Source organism: Eleutherodactylus coqui, chromosome 5 (genome assembly GCF_035609145.1).
Source record: "Eleutherodactylus coqui strain aEleCoq1 chromosome 5, aEleCoq1.hap1, whole genome shotgun sequence".
In the NCBI taxonomy this organism is placed as follows: Eukaryota; Metazoa; Chordata; class Amphibia; order Anura; family Eleutherodactylidae; genus Eleutherodactylus; species Eleutherodactylus coqui.
Window position 1 is genome coordinate 97,393,353 of NC_089841.1, and position 16,291 is coordinate 97,409,643.

General features: G+C 46.2%; 1 protein-coding gene across 1 annotated transcript in view; it reads left to right on the forward strand.

Moving 5' to 3' along the window:
• Positions 1 to 13,060, forward strand: part of FAM151B (family with sequence similarity 151 member B) — a 32,244-nt gene extending 19,184 nt beyond the window's left edge. Inside the window, exon 6 of the mRNA XM_066602946.1 lies at positions 10,840 to 13,060. Coding sequence (XP_066459043.1) covers positions 10,840 to 11,005 — 166 coding nt within the window. The 3' untranslated portion in view covers positions 11,006 to 13,060. The remainder of the gene's footprint in view (positions 1 to 10,839) is intronic.
• The last annotated feature ends 3,231 nt before the right edge of the window (positions 13,061 to 16,291 follow it).

Genomic DNA, 16,291 nt, shown 5'->3' on the forward strand with positions numbered 1-16,291 from the left:
GCACCACACTGAGAAGTCGCTGCTCTGTTAGGATTAGTACAGGTGACTGGCTGCTCTTTGTGGCTTTCACTCATTCGCTTATGTCAGAATCACACAATACTTAATGTTTTTATGCAACTACAGGGGAACAGATACTCCGCTCATTTCTATTACGAAGTTTAGAGATTCTGCTGTTGTATTACCTGTTGCCCTCTTCCATGGCCATACTATCCCAGGAGGCTGTGGTGCTCTTATCACAACTCATGTACACTGCATCTGTAGTCAGATGCTGCTTTCGGATTGGCCAGCAATGCTCATGTGAGAGATTTTTCTGGCAGTGTACCTGTATGAGACCTTGTATGTTACAGGACAAATTCTAGTTTTTATAGGAACCAATTTTGAGCAGTTATAATGAATTAAGTTTTTTGGACATTTTTTTTTTGCTGGGTGCAATGGGGGAAGAAGTATTCACAGCATTATTTGGAACTCCTTTTTACTGCGTTCACCGCGTGGTATAAATATTAGGTTGTTATTCTACGGGTCATTGCAACTATGATAACACCAAATTTATAGGGGTTTTATTATTCAGAAACACTAGTTGTTAGGGTTAGCACAAGAAGAAACTCCAGTCATGCAGCTCATCTTGAGAGAACAAACTTAAAGCGTGTGCAGAAAATCGCGGCATTACAGAAGAGATCCATAAAAATATTGCTGCTTTATTTAAAACAACCCAGATGCGTCAAAATTGCCAAAACATTGCATTTTATGTATCTGGGATGATTTAACCCCTTAGTGACCACTCATACGCATTTTCATGTCCTGGGTATCTGGGCTTTATTCTACAGGGCCGTAAAAACACGCTGGCCCTGGGGTTGGGGGAGTGACAGATCCCGGCTACCATAGGTAACCAAGAGCCTGACGCTGTCATCGGGGGCCGTGGTGTGCGATCCCCAGTCACGCAATCGCCGTTATCTAAAAGTTTTTAAAAATGTTACTTTCATCCCCTCTCACAGATCCGGTCAGTGAGGGAAAATGAAACTACTCACCTGTGCCCTCCACAATGTCCTGCGACGTTCTGCTCCTGCGAGGACCTGTCCCCGGATCTTACAAATGCGCTCCATCAGCCAAATGTCAGACACGTGCGTGGAAGCCAGGGAGAGCTCGAAATTTAAAATCTCCCTGCTCCTGGTTACCAAAGGTAGTCGAGAGCTAGGAGATGTCAGCAGGGACGCGGTGACTAGTCCCCAGTCACATGATCGCCATTATCCAATGGTAATACGCGGTTCAATCAGATGCATTGGATTACATAATTCCGCTCACATTAGTGGGTCAGAATTACGTAATCCACTGGCAGAAAATAGAACGCAGCATGTTCTATTTTACTGCTGATATCAGCGACATAGAGCCCATTTTGCTGTATGGTCGCTGATATACTCACAGCCCATATGCAATTGGGCTGTGGGTATGTCAGCCCCATATGGGCTGCGGGTATCTGCGTCATCGCTAAGCAATGATGCGGGAAATACAAGTCTTGTTCCCACCTAGCTACATACGACAATTTTGTGCGGTACATGGTATGTACAAGGTTTGAGTATATTTGTGAAATAAGACCTTTCACCTGCGGATGTTTAAGGCAGAACGATTCGAAAGTGGTAAGGGTGTATGGGGGTTTTGCATTCCTCAATAGGGAGGACAACCAATTCTTTAAATTGTAAGTAACAAAATATTTCTGAGGATGGTATGCCCTTATTTTTCTGTAGGATGGGAAACGTAATCACACCTTCCCGTGAGAGTAAGTGTTGTACCTTGGTAATGCCTCCATTTGTCCATCTTTGGAACGCTAGAGGGGAGTCGTAGCCTGGCGGAAATAACGAGTTACATAATAGGGGTAGGTGAGGGGAGATCAGGTTACCGAAATATTTTATTGAGTCCCATACTCTGAGGGAATATTTTATAATTGGGTTAGATATGGCAGGTCTATGTGTCGGGGGAAACCACAGAAGTGAATCTATTTTGAGGGAATGTATTTCCATGGCCTCTATAGCAAGCCAAAGAGGGGCATTAGTGGAATGTAGGGAGGCTAACTGGGCTGCCTGGTAATATTTTATTATATGTGGAGTACCCAAGCCTCCTTGTTGTCTATGTCTATACAAAGTGGAACGTGATACCCTAGGGATAGTTATTCCAGATAAAGCGGAGGGTCATCTGTTTAATTGTTTTCAAGAAATGTCCAGAGCTCTAAAAAATAGAGAGGTTTAGGAAGGAATAACCTCTTTAAGGAGTTCACTCTTCCAATCCATGATAAATGGTATCAGTCCCAGCTTTCCAAAAATAGGCAGAGTTTGCGGAGAAGCGGTATATAGTTTGTGCATATAACGAGTCATAGGAGTTAGTCAGACTTACACCCAAGTAACCCAGCGACTCTGTCATCCATTGAAATGGGAAGTTGGAATGGAGAAGGGAGAGTGTGTGTGGGGGCAGAGTAAGATTAAAAGCTTTTGATTTTGTTTGATTACTTTTTATGCCGGAGATCGACCCGAACCTGGACAACTCCGCCATAAGATTCAAGATTGTTGTATGAGGGGATGATGATATAGCAGGTATATTGTCTGCAAACATACTAATTTTGTGGTGGATCCCCGCAACTTTGACTCCTCTGTCAGGGTTATTATGGATTTTTATAGCTAGTGGTTCTAAGGCCAAAATGAAGAGCAGTGGAGAAAGTGGGCAGCCCTGCCTTGTGCCCCTCCGTATCATAAAATAATCTGAGCAAAAAGCCTTTATAACGTACAAAGGCTTTAGGGGAGTTATACAGGATTTGTACCCATGTTAGAAATTTGGTGGGGAGTTTCCAATGCTCCAACAGCAAAAACAGGTAAGACCAATTTAAAGTATCAAATGCTTTATAAACGTCCAAGGAGAACAACATTGCAGGGATGCCGCTAGTTTGGCAGATATGTGTGAGGTGTGTCATCCGACGAATGCTATCTGGGGCTTGGCGGCCTGGAATAAAACCTACTTGGTCCTTTCCAATTATAGATGGTAAAGCTGTATTTAGTTGTGAGGCTAGTATTTTAGTGAGGAGTTTTAGATCTATGTTGATTAGAGAGAGAGGCCGGTAACTTTGCTTGTCTAGCAGATCTCTCTCAGGCTTGGGGATCATAGAGATAGCGCCTGTGAGTGATGTCTCTCCTACTTGTTGACCGTCCCGTATTGCATTAAAATAGTTTGCGAGATATATATGGAGGGGTGGAGAGCATTTTTTTATAGTATGTGGTGGAGAAGCCATCTGGCCCCGGGCGCTTGTTCACTTTCAGTGTTTTTATTGCATTGTTTACCTCATCTGGGGTGATTTTTCGCAGCCAATTGGTCCAAAAATTCCTCTTGGAGTGTGAGGAGTGAGGTGACTCGGAGGTACGCAGGTCATAGTTTTGATGGTGTATTTTGTGGTTGGGAGTATAATTTGGTTAAGAATTGTCTAAATGCGGATTTTACCGTCAATGGGTTTGCCGTGACTGTGCTGTGTTTGGTCCGGAGCCTGAAAAAGGGGCTCCCTATAGGCTGAGCTTGAAGTCCACAAGCTAGCGGTGTTGTCGGTTTATTGTTTAGTATATAGTATCTTTGGTGACACCAACGTAGTTTTCGCTCAACTAATTCCGATATATGTAAATCTAGCTCTGTTCTAACTTGAGAAAGTGCTCTCGTATTCTCACAAGAGGGACATTTTTTGGCAACTTCTTCTAACTGTAGAACTTTCTGTTCTAATTCTAATTGTCTATGTAATCGTTCTTTTTTCCTCCTGAGATGATATTTGGATCAGGATACCCCGAAGTACTATTCTATGGGCTTCCCATAATGTGATGGGGGACAAACGGGAAGGGCTATTTATAGTAAAATATTCCTCAAGTTGAGGTGTTCTTAATGATACTATATCGGGGAGGGCTAATAGAGAATCATTGATGGACCAGAAGGCATTAGTAGGTTTTGACATTAACCCATTCCCGCTGCAGGGCGTAAGTTTACGTCCTGGCAGTGGGGTACTTCCCGCAACAGGATGTAAGCTTACGTCCTGGAGATAGCGCAGGATCACATGTGATCCCGCGCTATCCCGCAGCGGGAGCCGGCTGTCAGTCACAGCCGGCGTCCCGCTGCAACAGCGGGGGGGGGCATCGGAGATGCGCCCCCCGCTGTTAACCCCTTCCCTGCCGCGATCTAAGTAGATCGCGGCAGGGAAAGAGTTCACAGAGGGAGCGTGCTCCCTCTGTGTCTCCGGCCGGCTCTCGCGATGTTATCGCGAGAGCCCGGCCTGTCGCCATGGTAACAGGACGCCAGACACTGGCGTCCTGTGTTACCAGTGCCTGAGATCGCTGTATAAGCTATAAGACATGGCAGAGCAGTAGCTCTGCCATGCCTTATGACAGCGATCATCAGGGCAGTGGTCAAAGTCCCCCAGGGGGACACAAATGTAAAAAAAACAAAGATTAAAAAAAAGAGTAAAAAAAACATTTTTTTATGCTTTTTCTCAGATTAGCATAAAAAAAAGAAAACCCCACATACTTGGTATTGTCGCGTCCGTAACGACGCGTACAATAAGATGCACATGCTTTTGACTGTGCACGGTAAAAAACACAAAAAAACCCGCTAAAAACTGAGTCAAAATGCTAATTTTTAGCATTTTGCCCCACTAAAAACGCAATAAAAGTGATCAAAAAAGCTGTATGTACCCCGAAATGGTACCGGTAAAAACTACAGCTCGTCTCGCAAAAAATAAACCCCACAGAGCTCTGTACATCAAAAAATAAAAAAGTTACGGGACTTTGAATGCAGCGATTTAGAAAAAAATTTTTTTCCAAAAAAAGGGCTTTTATTGGAGAAAAGTGGAAAAAAACAATTTAAGAATTTTGGTATTGTTGTAACTGTACCGGTCCGCAGAAAAAATAGAATGTCTCATTTATGCTGCATGATTAACGCTGTAAAAAAAATAAAAAAAATCTATGGCAGAATTGATGCGTTTTCTCTCCCTGCTATCATAAAAAAAATAAATAAAAGTTTTACAATATAGTCAATGTACCCAAAAATGACGCCAATAAAAACTACAGTTCGCCACGCAAAAAAGAAGCCCTTATACAGCCGCGTCGACGGAAAAATAAAAAAGTTATGGCTTTTGATAAACAGAGAAGAAAATCCGCCAAAAATTGTTGCGTCCTTAAAGGGGTTGTCCGGCCACACAGGGTAAAATTTTTTATAATGCTGCTGCTTCCCTTTCAGTAAGGATAGTAACAGACAGCATACAGGGGCTCAAACCGGCAGTCAGATCAGCTGCAATGTCAGTTTCTTACCTTAGAATCTGATCTTCACTGCAGCTTTCAAAGATGGCGCCTCTGTGCTGCCTTCCCACAATGCTCTGCGCTCTCCCTCTTCTGTGTGCGCGCTCCAGATGGCAGTAAGAGACATGAAAAGGCAGGATTTCATGGCCTCCCTCAGCTCACGTCCTAGCCCCGCCCACGACACGCCCACCTCTATTGAACTGCTCTACAGTCTCTCCCCGCCCAGGCCCCGCCCCTGCTGCATACTATAATCAGAGGGGGTGTGGCCAGGGGAGACTGCATTATACACTCATGGTTCAGGATAAAATCCTGGCATGAGTGTAAACAGCAGCACTATGTATAGTGAATGGAGAGGGGCCGGGGAGAGCCGAGAGAGAACTCTCCTGCAGCCCCCCACTGCAAGGCTACCTACTGCCCCCCCACCCTGCTAAAGTAAAACAAAACATTTCCCCACACACACATGCCCCCATAGTGCCCCTCCCACAGCGACCCCCCCCCCCTCACACTGCCCCCCCCACCCACAGTGCACTCTCCCACAGTGCCCCCCTAATGATCCCCCACAGTCCCCCCCTACAGTGCCCTCTACACATGCCCCCCCACAGTGCCCCCCAGTGTCACCCCTACAGTGCCCTCCAAAGTAGCCCCCCTCATTCCCCCCAACCACAGCATTCTCCACAGTCCCCCCTCAACAGTGCCACCCCCCCCAGAGTCCCCCCCAGTGCACTCCAAAGTAGCTCCCCTCCACATGCCCCCCACAGTCCCCCCATCCACAGCGGCCCTATACAGTGCCCCCCCCTGTGACCTCCCCCACAGAGTCCCCCTTTACAGTGCCCACACACAAGTACACTAACAGCACCCCCTGCCCCTCCCCCCTACAAGTACAGTGATACCTATATATAGATAACACAGGATCCACCATTCACAACAGACACAGCTCACCTCCTCCCCTCCCTGCACAGGCATGATTATACCGTGTGAACCCCACCGCACACCCCACCGCTACAAGTCCATGTGACCGCACACCCCACCGCTACAAGTCCATGTGACCGCACACCCCACTGCGCCAAGTCTATGCGACCGCACACCCCACCGCGACAAATCTATGCGACCGCACACCCCACCGCGACAAATCTATGCGACCGCACACCCCACCGCGCCAAGTCTATGCGACCGCACACCCCACCGCGCCAAGTCTATGCGACCGCACACCCCACCGCGCCAAGTCTATGCGACCGCACACCGCACCGCGCCAAGTCTATGCGACCGCACACCGCACCGCGCCAAGTCTATGCGACCGCACACCGCACCGCGCCAAGTCTATGCGACCGCACACCGCACCGCGCCAAGTCTATGCGACCGCACACCGCACCGCGCCAAGTCTATGCGACCGCACACCGCACCGCGCCAAGTCTATGCGACCGCACACCGCACCGCGCCAAGTCTATGCGACCGCACACCGCACCGCGCCAAGTCTATGCGACCGCACACCGCACCGCGCCAAGTCTATGCGACCGCACACCGCACCGCGCCAAGTCTATGCGACCGCACACCGCACCGCGCCAAGTCTATGCGACCGCACACCGCACCGCGCCAAGTGTATGCGACCGCACACCGCACCGCGCCAAGTGTATGCGACCGCACACCCCACCGCGCCAAGTGTATGCGACCGCACACCCCACCGCGCCAAGTGTATGCGACCGCACACCCCACCGCGCCAAGTGTATGCGACCGCACACCCCACCGCGCCAAGTGTATGCGACCGCACACCCCACCGCGCCAAGTGTATGCGACCGCACACCCCACCGCGCCAAGTGTATGCGACCGCACACCCCACCGCGCCAAGTGTATGCGACCGCACACCCCACCGCGCCAAGTGTATGCGACCGCACACCCCACCGCGCCAAGTGTATGCGACCGCACACCCCACCGCGCCAAGTGTATGCGACCGCACACCCCACCGCGCCAAGTGTATGCGACCGCACACCCCACCGCGCCAAGTGTATGCGACCGCACACCCCACCGCGCCAAGTGTATGCGACCGCACACCCCACCGCGCCAAGTGTATGCGACCGCACACCCCACCGCGCCAAGTGTATGCGACCGCACACCCCACCGCGCCAAGTGTATGCGACCGCACACCCCACCGCGCCAAGTGTATGCGACCGCACACCCCACCGCGCCAAGTGTATGCGACCGCACACCCCACCGCGCCAAGTGTATGCGACCGCACACCCCACCGCGCCAAGTGTATGCGACCGCACACCCCACCGCGCCAAGTGTATGCGACCGCACACCCCACCGCGCCAAGTGTATGCGACCGCACACCCCACCGCGCCAAGTGTATGCGACCGCACACTCCACCGCTACAAGTCTATGTGACCGCAGGGCCTCCTGACATTACACTAGCACACATCACTGCACACACACACACATCACTGCACACACACACACAGCCCTCCCCCCGGACTTCTGACAGCCAGGTCTCCTGACATTACAATAGCACAGATCACTGCACACACACACACACACATCACTGCACACAAACACACAGCCCCCCTTCCCCCCGGACTTCTGACAGCCGGGTCTCCTGACATTACAGTGGCACACATCACTGCACACACACACAGCCCCCCCCCCCCCCCCGACTTCTGACAGCTGGGTCTCCTGTCATTACAATAGCACAGATCACTGCACACACACACACAGCCCCCCCCGCCCCCCCCCCCGGACTTCTGACAGCCGGGTCTCCTGACATTACAGTGGCACACATCACTGCACACACACACACACACACACACACACAGCCCCCCACCACTTGCACACATCCATCCATCCATCCAGCCTCCCCCCCCCCCCACGAGAGCCCGCCCCTCCACTCATTCTTACCTTGGAGATGAAGAGCCAGCAGCCACGCCTCAGGCAGAACTGAGCTTCCCAGTGGCTGAAGTTCTTCTGCACATGCGCAGAGCTGTGCTGGAAAAGCGCGTCCCCGTCGTCCCGACAAGAAGAGGACAAGAGACTTGTCGGAACCCATGGCAACCGAGGAGCAACACAGGGGGGGGCACCCCAAAAGGTAAGTGAATAACTTCTGTTTGGCTAATTTACAATGCACAATGTATATTACAAAGTGCATTGTATTGGGCAAACAGAAGTAATGAGACCTAATGTTTATGGCCGGACAACCCCTTTAAGCCCAAAATAGGCCATGTCATGAAGGGGTTAAAGAATCACAGGTTATGGATACTGGACTATGGTCTGACCAAGAAACAGAAAGCATTTTAGAGTGCGTTTTTTTTGGGGTAGAAATGAGGCCGGTACTAGTACGTGGTCTATTCTCCTATATAGAGAATGTTGGGCTGAGGAATGTGTGAAGACTTTGACAGTGGGATTAGATTCCTAACAGGAGTCTACTAAGTGGAACTGTGAGAGGAATCTTTTAAAGGTATGCGAAATAGAGTGTTGTGGTCATAATTGGGGCGCTGGGAGAAGTACTGTGTTTCTGTCCAGGCTTGGGTCTAGGATACAATTGGAATCTCAAACACAAAATAACGGTACTATTTTCATTAGCTTCTATGGTTTCAAGTAGCTTTGTAAGGAAGTTATTCTGTCTGGAGTTTGGGGCATAATATGCGATGATGGTAACCGGGACATCCTGAATTACACTCGTTAGGATTAAGAATCGACCCTCTGGGTCCACTATGATAGATGTGTGGGTAAAAGGAACAGAGCGACCGAAACAAATCGTCACTCCTTTCGTTTTAGATGGTCCTGTTGCCGAAAAGAAGATAGGGTAATGAGGAGAGGGGTAACGCGGGGAGGAGCTGTCAGAGAAGTGGGCCTCCTGTAAGCATATGATGTCGGCATGGACGCTTTTAGAATAGCAGAAAGCTTTGGATTGTTTCTTGGGGAAGTTAAAGCCCTGCACATTATGCAAGACTATTTTTAAATCCATGAGAGGATATATAAGAAATTACGAAAAATGGAAATTATCCTGAAACCCCAGCCCGAGAGAGAAGGAGGGACATACCACACAGTTTTACATTATTACTTTTATCTTAAGATTTAGGGAATGCCAAAAGGAGAAGCGGGGACGGGGGATTATTTTTGGGAGCCAATTTTTTTTCTGCACAAGTGAGCATTGGGGCCTGGAATTTAAGGGTGTTCCCTCCATTACAGGCCTAGCCATCAATCCAGCAAGCAGATTGGGGCCACAATGGGTATGTTTCTGAACACAGGACAAACAGGGGTATCCCTTTTGGGGTGCAAATCCTAATTTTCATGTGCACTATAGAAGAAAAACTGTGTTTAAAATTACATATTTGCAAATATATGAAAGTTTATTTTTTTTCTCCTCTTAATTGCATTAACTCCTGAAAACCAAAATGTGGGGTCAAAATACTCATGAACCCCCTCAGTGAATAAATTACAGGGTTTTTTTTTTTCAAATGGGGTCATTTGTGGGAGTATCTATCATTCTGACACCTATGAGCATTTCCAATCTTGGCTTGGTGTAGGAAAACAAAATGTTCCCCTAAATGGTTAAAAATGTTCCCAATTTGGGCACTTTTAATAAATTAGACACAAATTTAAAAATAGTCTATTTTTAACACCTTAATGAAGTAAAATATGTGGCAAAAAATGTCAGGATAACTCTGTAAAGGTTTTGCATATCCAAGTAATTCTATGTTAAAGTGACACACGTCAGATTTCTAAAATTTGGCCTGTTCATTAAGGCGCAAACAGGCTTGGTCACTAAGTGGCAAATAAAGCTGTAATGTTGTAATCCTTTGCTTTATGCTAGAGGGTTTATTATGTGTTACTACTTTTTGCACAATTTACACACTTTTGTTTTTGTCCTTTTTGTTAAACTGTTGTTTTGTTTTTTTTATTTTTTACAAAAACTGTGCGGGTAATATGCAATGAGCATACAGTCGTGTTAGCCTTTTCTTAATGTTTCTTTTTCCGTCTACAGATTTTTTTAAAAATTTTACAGAATTTACTCTACTGGATAAATGTTTTATAGCACAGGGTGTTGTGGCAATACTAATTAGGATGATTTTCTTTTTTTGTTATTTTTTTTCAATATTTTCTGTAAGGGGGAAAAAAAATCTGTGGTGTTGCATAGTAGTATAGTGCTCATCCTTTAACTTTTCTGTAAGGGGGGAAAAACTCCAATATATAACAGAGCAAATATGCTCCTTAAATATGTTTTCTGGTTGATACGGGGTGATAACATAAAGTCCATATTTCCCTCCCATGGGACAGGCAGGACAAACAGAAGAATCGCAGATCTTCACTGCTGCCTGAGAGATTTGTCTATAGGCCCAAGGCTGCTAAGAAATGTTCATAAAAACAACTCCTGTTGAGTGGTTTAGTAGCTGCCGTAATTAGAGAAGCCATATCTTTATAATTGTGATATTTTATGTATTCCATATTTATGCTTAATGAGTTCACTTCAGAAAAACTGAATAATGTGCACTTATGGTAAAATTTAGTGCAGAGATGGATGACAAATAACACTGGCTCCTTGCAGGTACAGTCTTACTATCTGGTCAGGGAAGGACGACATCTACCCAGTAGAGGACCTGCTGTACATTCGAGAGCATTCAGAGGAAGATCGGATCTTTTATGATGTGTTTGATCCTCAAGATGGTGAACTGAAGAAGGCTGCAAAACAGAAGCAACAAGCAAAAAAATAACAGTACTTAATATACAGTTAAAGAAAACTGGTTATGGGCCAAGGGTTGATTGCACTACAACATATGAATGTAACCGTGATAATTCATGGGTTTTGCCCCCCTTTTGGACTTGCCCTCCTTTCATTAAAAGGAATCTGTCAGCTTGACATGCTGTCCAAACTGTAGGCATCATGTTATAGAGCAGACGAAACGGAGAAGATTGATTATATAGTTTTATGAGAAACGATTCTGTATAACTAGTGCTTTATTCATTTAAACCTCTGCACTGCTCAGCTCAGAACGAGCAGGGGGGGGCGCTATCAGTGATTTTGAATGTCTGTGCATATACAAAAATAAACTGTCAGGCAGCTGTCAATCCCCTGTAGGGCCTCCCCCTTGGACTGTTCAGCTCAGAATGAGCAAGGGGTGGCCCTATCATGGATTGACAGCTGTTTCTGTATGCACAGTCATTCACAGATAGCTGTCAATCCCTGGTAGGGCCGCCCATTGGACTGTTCAGCTCAGGATGATCAGCGATATAAATGAATAAAATACAAGTTATACTGAATCTTTCTCTGTAAAACTATATATCGGTTTACTCAGCTCCTCCTGCTCCATAACATGCTGCATGTGATTTGGACAGCGTGTTCGAGCTGACACATTCCATTTAAACCCTCTCTGGCAAGCTGAAGACTGAGGGAATTTCACTACTAGTCTTCAACTGTTTTTGGGTGAATCTATCGACTGAGAAAGCAACACTACAGGGGAACATAGAGCAATATGCAGGGCCCATTGAAATCAGACGCCAATGGTCCTTCCGAAAAGTGAATTGTATCTTTTATATTTTTTAACAAAAGCACAGTGGGGTCTCAATATTTACCTCCTTATGGGCCTATTAAGTGTTCACACTGTCTTTGGTTCCTTGAATGTTAGCATAATTTTACATTTGTTCTGTTTTGTATGATGTATCTTCAGACCCCAATTAGATTTTCTTAAGGGATCAAAAGTTATAACTGCCAGCTAGAGAGGCTTTTACTGAGCAGTTGTGTGTATTGCCAACTTAAATCCATTGTTTCACAAACTAGATGTTGGAAGACCGCATGGTACGCTGTCCCTGAACCTTTACTTCACAGACGTCATTGACCTAATCCTCACCCAAACAAGAATACTTGTACATTCCTAAAGGACTATTCCTCTTGTATCATTACACAAATAGACCACCATTAAGATAAGATAATTTAAAAACAGGTAATATGGCAGTAGATCTCTATAGTAAATACTGAAGGCAATCTGTCATTGTTTATGCTACCATTAGCACATAAAATAGTGCCATCTGTCAGGTAGGGGCTACTGTTTTTTAGTTTTGGAAAACTTGCATATTCAACTTAAAGCGTATAGCCAGATGTGAGTTCTACTTATTCAGGTGGAGCTGCTAGGCCTGCCTACTTGCTGTGATTGATAACTTTATAGCTATACACTGTAGAAGTGAGGAAGCGAAATCACAGTGAGTAGGGCAAATTAGCGGCACCTCATAAATAAGCAGGACTCGGACCTGGCCACATGCTCTGCGTTGAATATATAAGTTCTCTAGAATTAGAAAGCATTAGGTCATAAGTGGCACTCCGCTAAAATCCGCCTGTGTACCACTACGTTATGCTGTCCTCGGTTAGGGGAGCATAAAGAATGTGGCAGCTTCCCCTTAAATTGGATTCTTTTTTATTCTATTACTTGCTAAAAAAAAGTTTATAAAAAGTTTTCACGCTTTACTGCCTGAAAAACAAACCTTGTGAACACAAACTGGGAAGAAGAGGTTTTACATACATGCTGCATCAAATGGATTCCGAGCATAAACTGATGATATTAATTACATTTATTTTTCATACTTAAAGCATACCTAACTTTTCAGACAACTTAGGCTACTAAAAGAGCATATGTGTCTCATCAATCTTGTAATATATGAAAAAATAAAAATTGTTCTACCACTGTAAATCAAGGTTACATTGTAGCCCCTCTGCTGTGACCATAAAAAGTCACAAGACCTAGTAAAGCAGCAAATAAAGATCAATTCAATAAGAATTATGCTTCTTTTGCCACAGCAAACTGGAGACAGATATAATGCCTACTAGTAATTATTAGGAAATTACAGTACCAGTGTTTCTGGTGGTGCAATGTGCCACATAGCTCTGCTACATGCACATCACACACAGCTCTGGTACATGGGCATGTGACAGACACACAGCTGTGCTACATACCGTGCGCCTGACACAGCTCTGCTACGTGACATGCACGCGGCACAGACACAGCTCTGCTACGTGACATGCACGCGGCACAGGCATAGCTCTGCTACGGGACATGCGTGCGGCACAGACACAGCTCTGCTACGTGACATGCACATGACACACACAGCTCCTGGATACAGTAATCAGACCCTGGTCATGTGACCCCTGACTGCACCCACACAGGTGATCACTTGACGGTGACGTCATCACAGGTCCTGGTAGTTTCTGTCAGCTTATCCAGTATGCAGTACTTTCTACCAAACTCCAAAATGGTTCCTCCCACAGCAGTGACATCACCGCAGGTCCTACAGCCCGCCGGATCTCTGTGGTGAAGGTAGGTCGGTGTCTTCTTTCAGAACCGCTGAGTTGTTTGGCTGAGCGCTGTGACCAATAACAGGCAGCGCTCATCTGTCAATCAATGAGGGCTGGGTGCTGCCCTTGACTGGTTACAGTGCTCAGCCAATCAGGGGCAGCACTTTCTGTCATTTGTCACAGGAGCCCCTGTTCTGCTCAGTGTTACAGTATTTCCTGTGATAATGTTGGATGGATATATATTACTTATACACACATACATACAAGGAGGTACCTAAAATAAGCCGGAATCTTCTCTTCTGGTGGGCAGGGCTTAATAGAACCGCCTCAGTTAGGTAAATACCTGCAGGACTCTTCTAAGGCAATATGACAGTCAACCTTGTTTCGGAAGCTTGCGTTCAGCTTCACTAATAGAGAGAGAATTTTTTCCCCCAGCAGGTTGTTCACTGTTTCACCTATTATATGATGGCTGATTCGTGTGAGCGGGCAGCTCTGAAATTTTGTTTCCTTTTGGGTGAAAAAAAGCAACAGATATGGTTGTTATTAGAGATGAGCGAACGTACTCGGATAAGCACTACTCGTCCGAGTAATGTGCCTTATCCGAGTACCGCTGTACTCGTGCTGAAAGATTCGGGATGCGCTGCGGAGCGGGGAGCTGCAGGGGAGAGTGGGGAAGAACGGAGGGGAGATCTTTCTCTCCTTCTCTCCCGCCCGCTCTGCCCCGCTCCCCGCTGCGACTCACCTGTCAGCAGCGGAGCGTCCCAAATCTTACAGCACGAGTACAGCGGTACTCGGATAAGGCACATTACTCGGACGAGTAGTGCTTATCCGAGTACGTTCGCTCATCTCTAGTTGTTATGCTACAGAGAGCCTATAAGGAAGCAGCCATGAGTAAAATACATGTTCTTGAATGGTTCTCCTGTTTCAAACTAGGTGAAATGTCAGTAAATGATCACAACACACCTGCCCACACAGGGCTGAGTGTTGAGCAATTTTTGATGAAAAATGACATGACACCCTTGCCGCACCCTCCATATTTAGCTGATCTCACCTTTAAAAAAAAAATTCCTTATGTTTAAGGACTCTTACCCACTGGCGATTAGACTTTTCTATGATGCGAGAGTGAAAACACCTGATTATGAAACCAATGATTTTCAATGGTTTCATTATCATTTGTGATGTCTTCACTCAAAAATCACTCAGCTCTAAGAAAAATCTGCGCTATCGCTCATTGTACATCGTGCTCGCTGACACAGCTGTGACAGCTATGGCAGGGGATTCCTTCATCCCCGCGGGGAGTGATGCTATCCCATTGCTTTCATTGGGGCCTACACTGCTACTGCCACATTGAAAGCAAAGGGATGAGTGCATCCCCTGCAGCAAAGATTTTAGGGGGGTGGGGGCTTCAAATATGGGCCCTACCCCGAAAATCATCCCTATCTGTAAAATAAATAAATTAACTCCCCTAGAAGAGCTGTCCGGCTCTTCTCTCCGTCCCTGTCAGTCTTCATCTGTCTTCTGGTGGCTGGGGATTGAAAAATTGCTATGAATGACGGCTGAGCATTGCCTCTGATTGGTCACAGCCAATTAGAGGCAGCGCTTTCTGGAGGCAGGGATTTTTCAATCTCCGGCCACCATAAGACAGCAAGGGATGATTTTCGGGGTGGGGCTTATATAATTTAAGATCCCCGCTTCCTGAAAACCATTGCTGCAGGGGATGCCTTCATCCCATTGCTTTCAATGGGGCATGAGCAGCGCCAACCCCATTGAATGCAATTCCTACATCACCGTGGAAATGAGGGTAGCGTCATGTACTTCCTAGGTTTTCAATGTGGCCATCACTGCTGCCGCTTGCCCCATTTGAGAACAATGGGCGACAGCGCAGATTTTTCTTAGCGCTGCGAGGCTTGAGTGAAGACATCGCAAATGTGAATGAAACCATTGAAAATCATTGGTTTCATAATCATGTGTTTTCACTCACTCTTACATTACAGGAAAGTCTATCGCCAGTGGGTAAGAGCCCTAAAAGAGACTTCAAAGAAAATCGGGGGTTTCCCTGGGTTGGTATTGCAGGCACAGATCTTCTTGAACTGATTGTCTGTGTCCCCTCCAATGTAAGTTGTGCCTAAGAGTCTCGGGTACAACTCTCAATCCAGCAGTGTGAATCTGGCCTAAGCAGCTTCATTTTAATTGTACATGAATTTTCCTGGCTGGTTGCTATAGTTACTTTTTATGAAGTGTTTTTAATATTTGTGAATTGATAGTAATTCTGCAGTAACACTTACACATGACTCACTGCAATGTTACTCATTTAAGACCAATGTCTTATTACAGCCGTAGTACTGCAAGACAAGCTGCGCTAAATCACAGTTTTGGATTATGTTGATTATTTACTTTGCATTGTAAGTCTAAGATCAATGACTCTTCTTCTTTAAATGTCATTTATATGTTGGTACATTCTCATGTGGAGGCATTTTATACAACAGTGTTTTCTAGGTTGGCTCCTCTGCTCTTGCTGTCTGTACAGGTATGTCCATATCTGCATAGGAAATGTAGTAGCTCTTAATCAGTATATAATCCGCATTCAGGACAGAAGTGTCTAATGTAAGGACAGGTAGCTTACAGGAGGAGCAAAATTTGAATGGACAATCCTTAAGGTGTTTTGGATCGGGAGGAGTGTTGACGCTCCTTAAGGAGAGCACTAGAGATGAGCGAG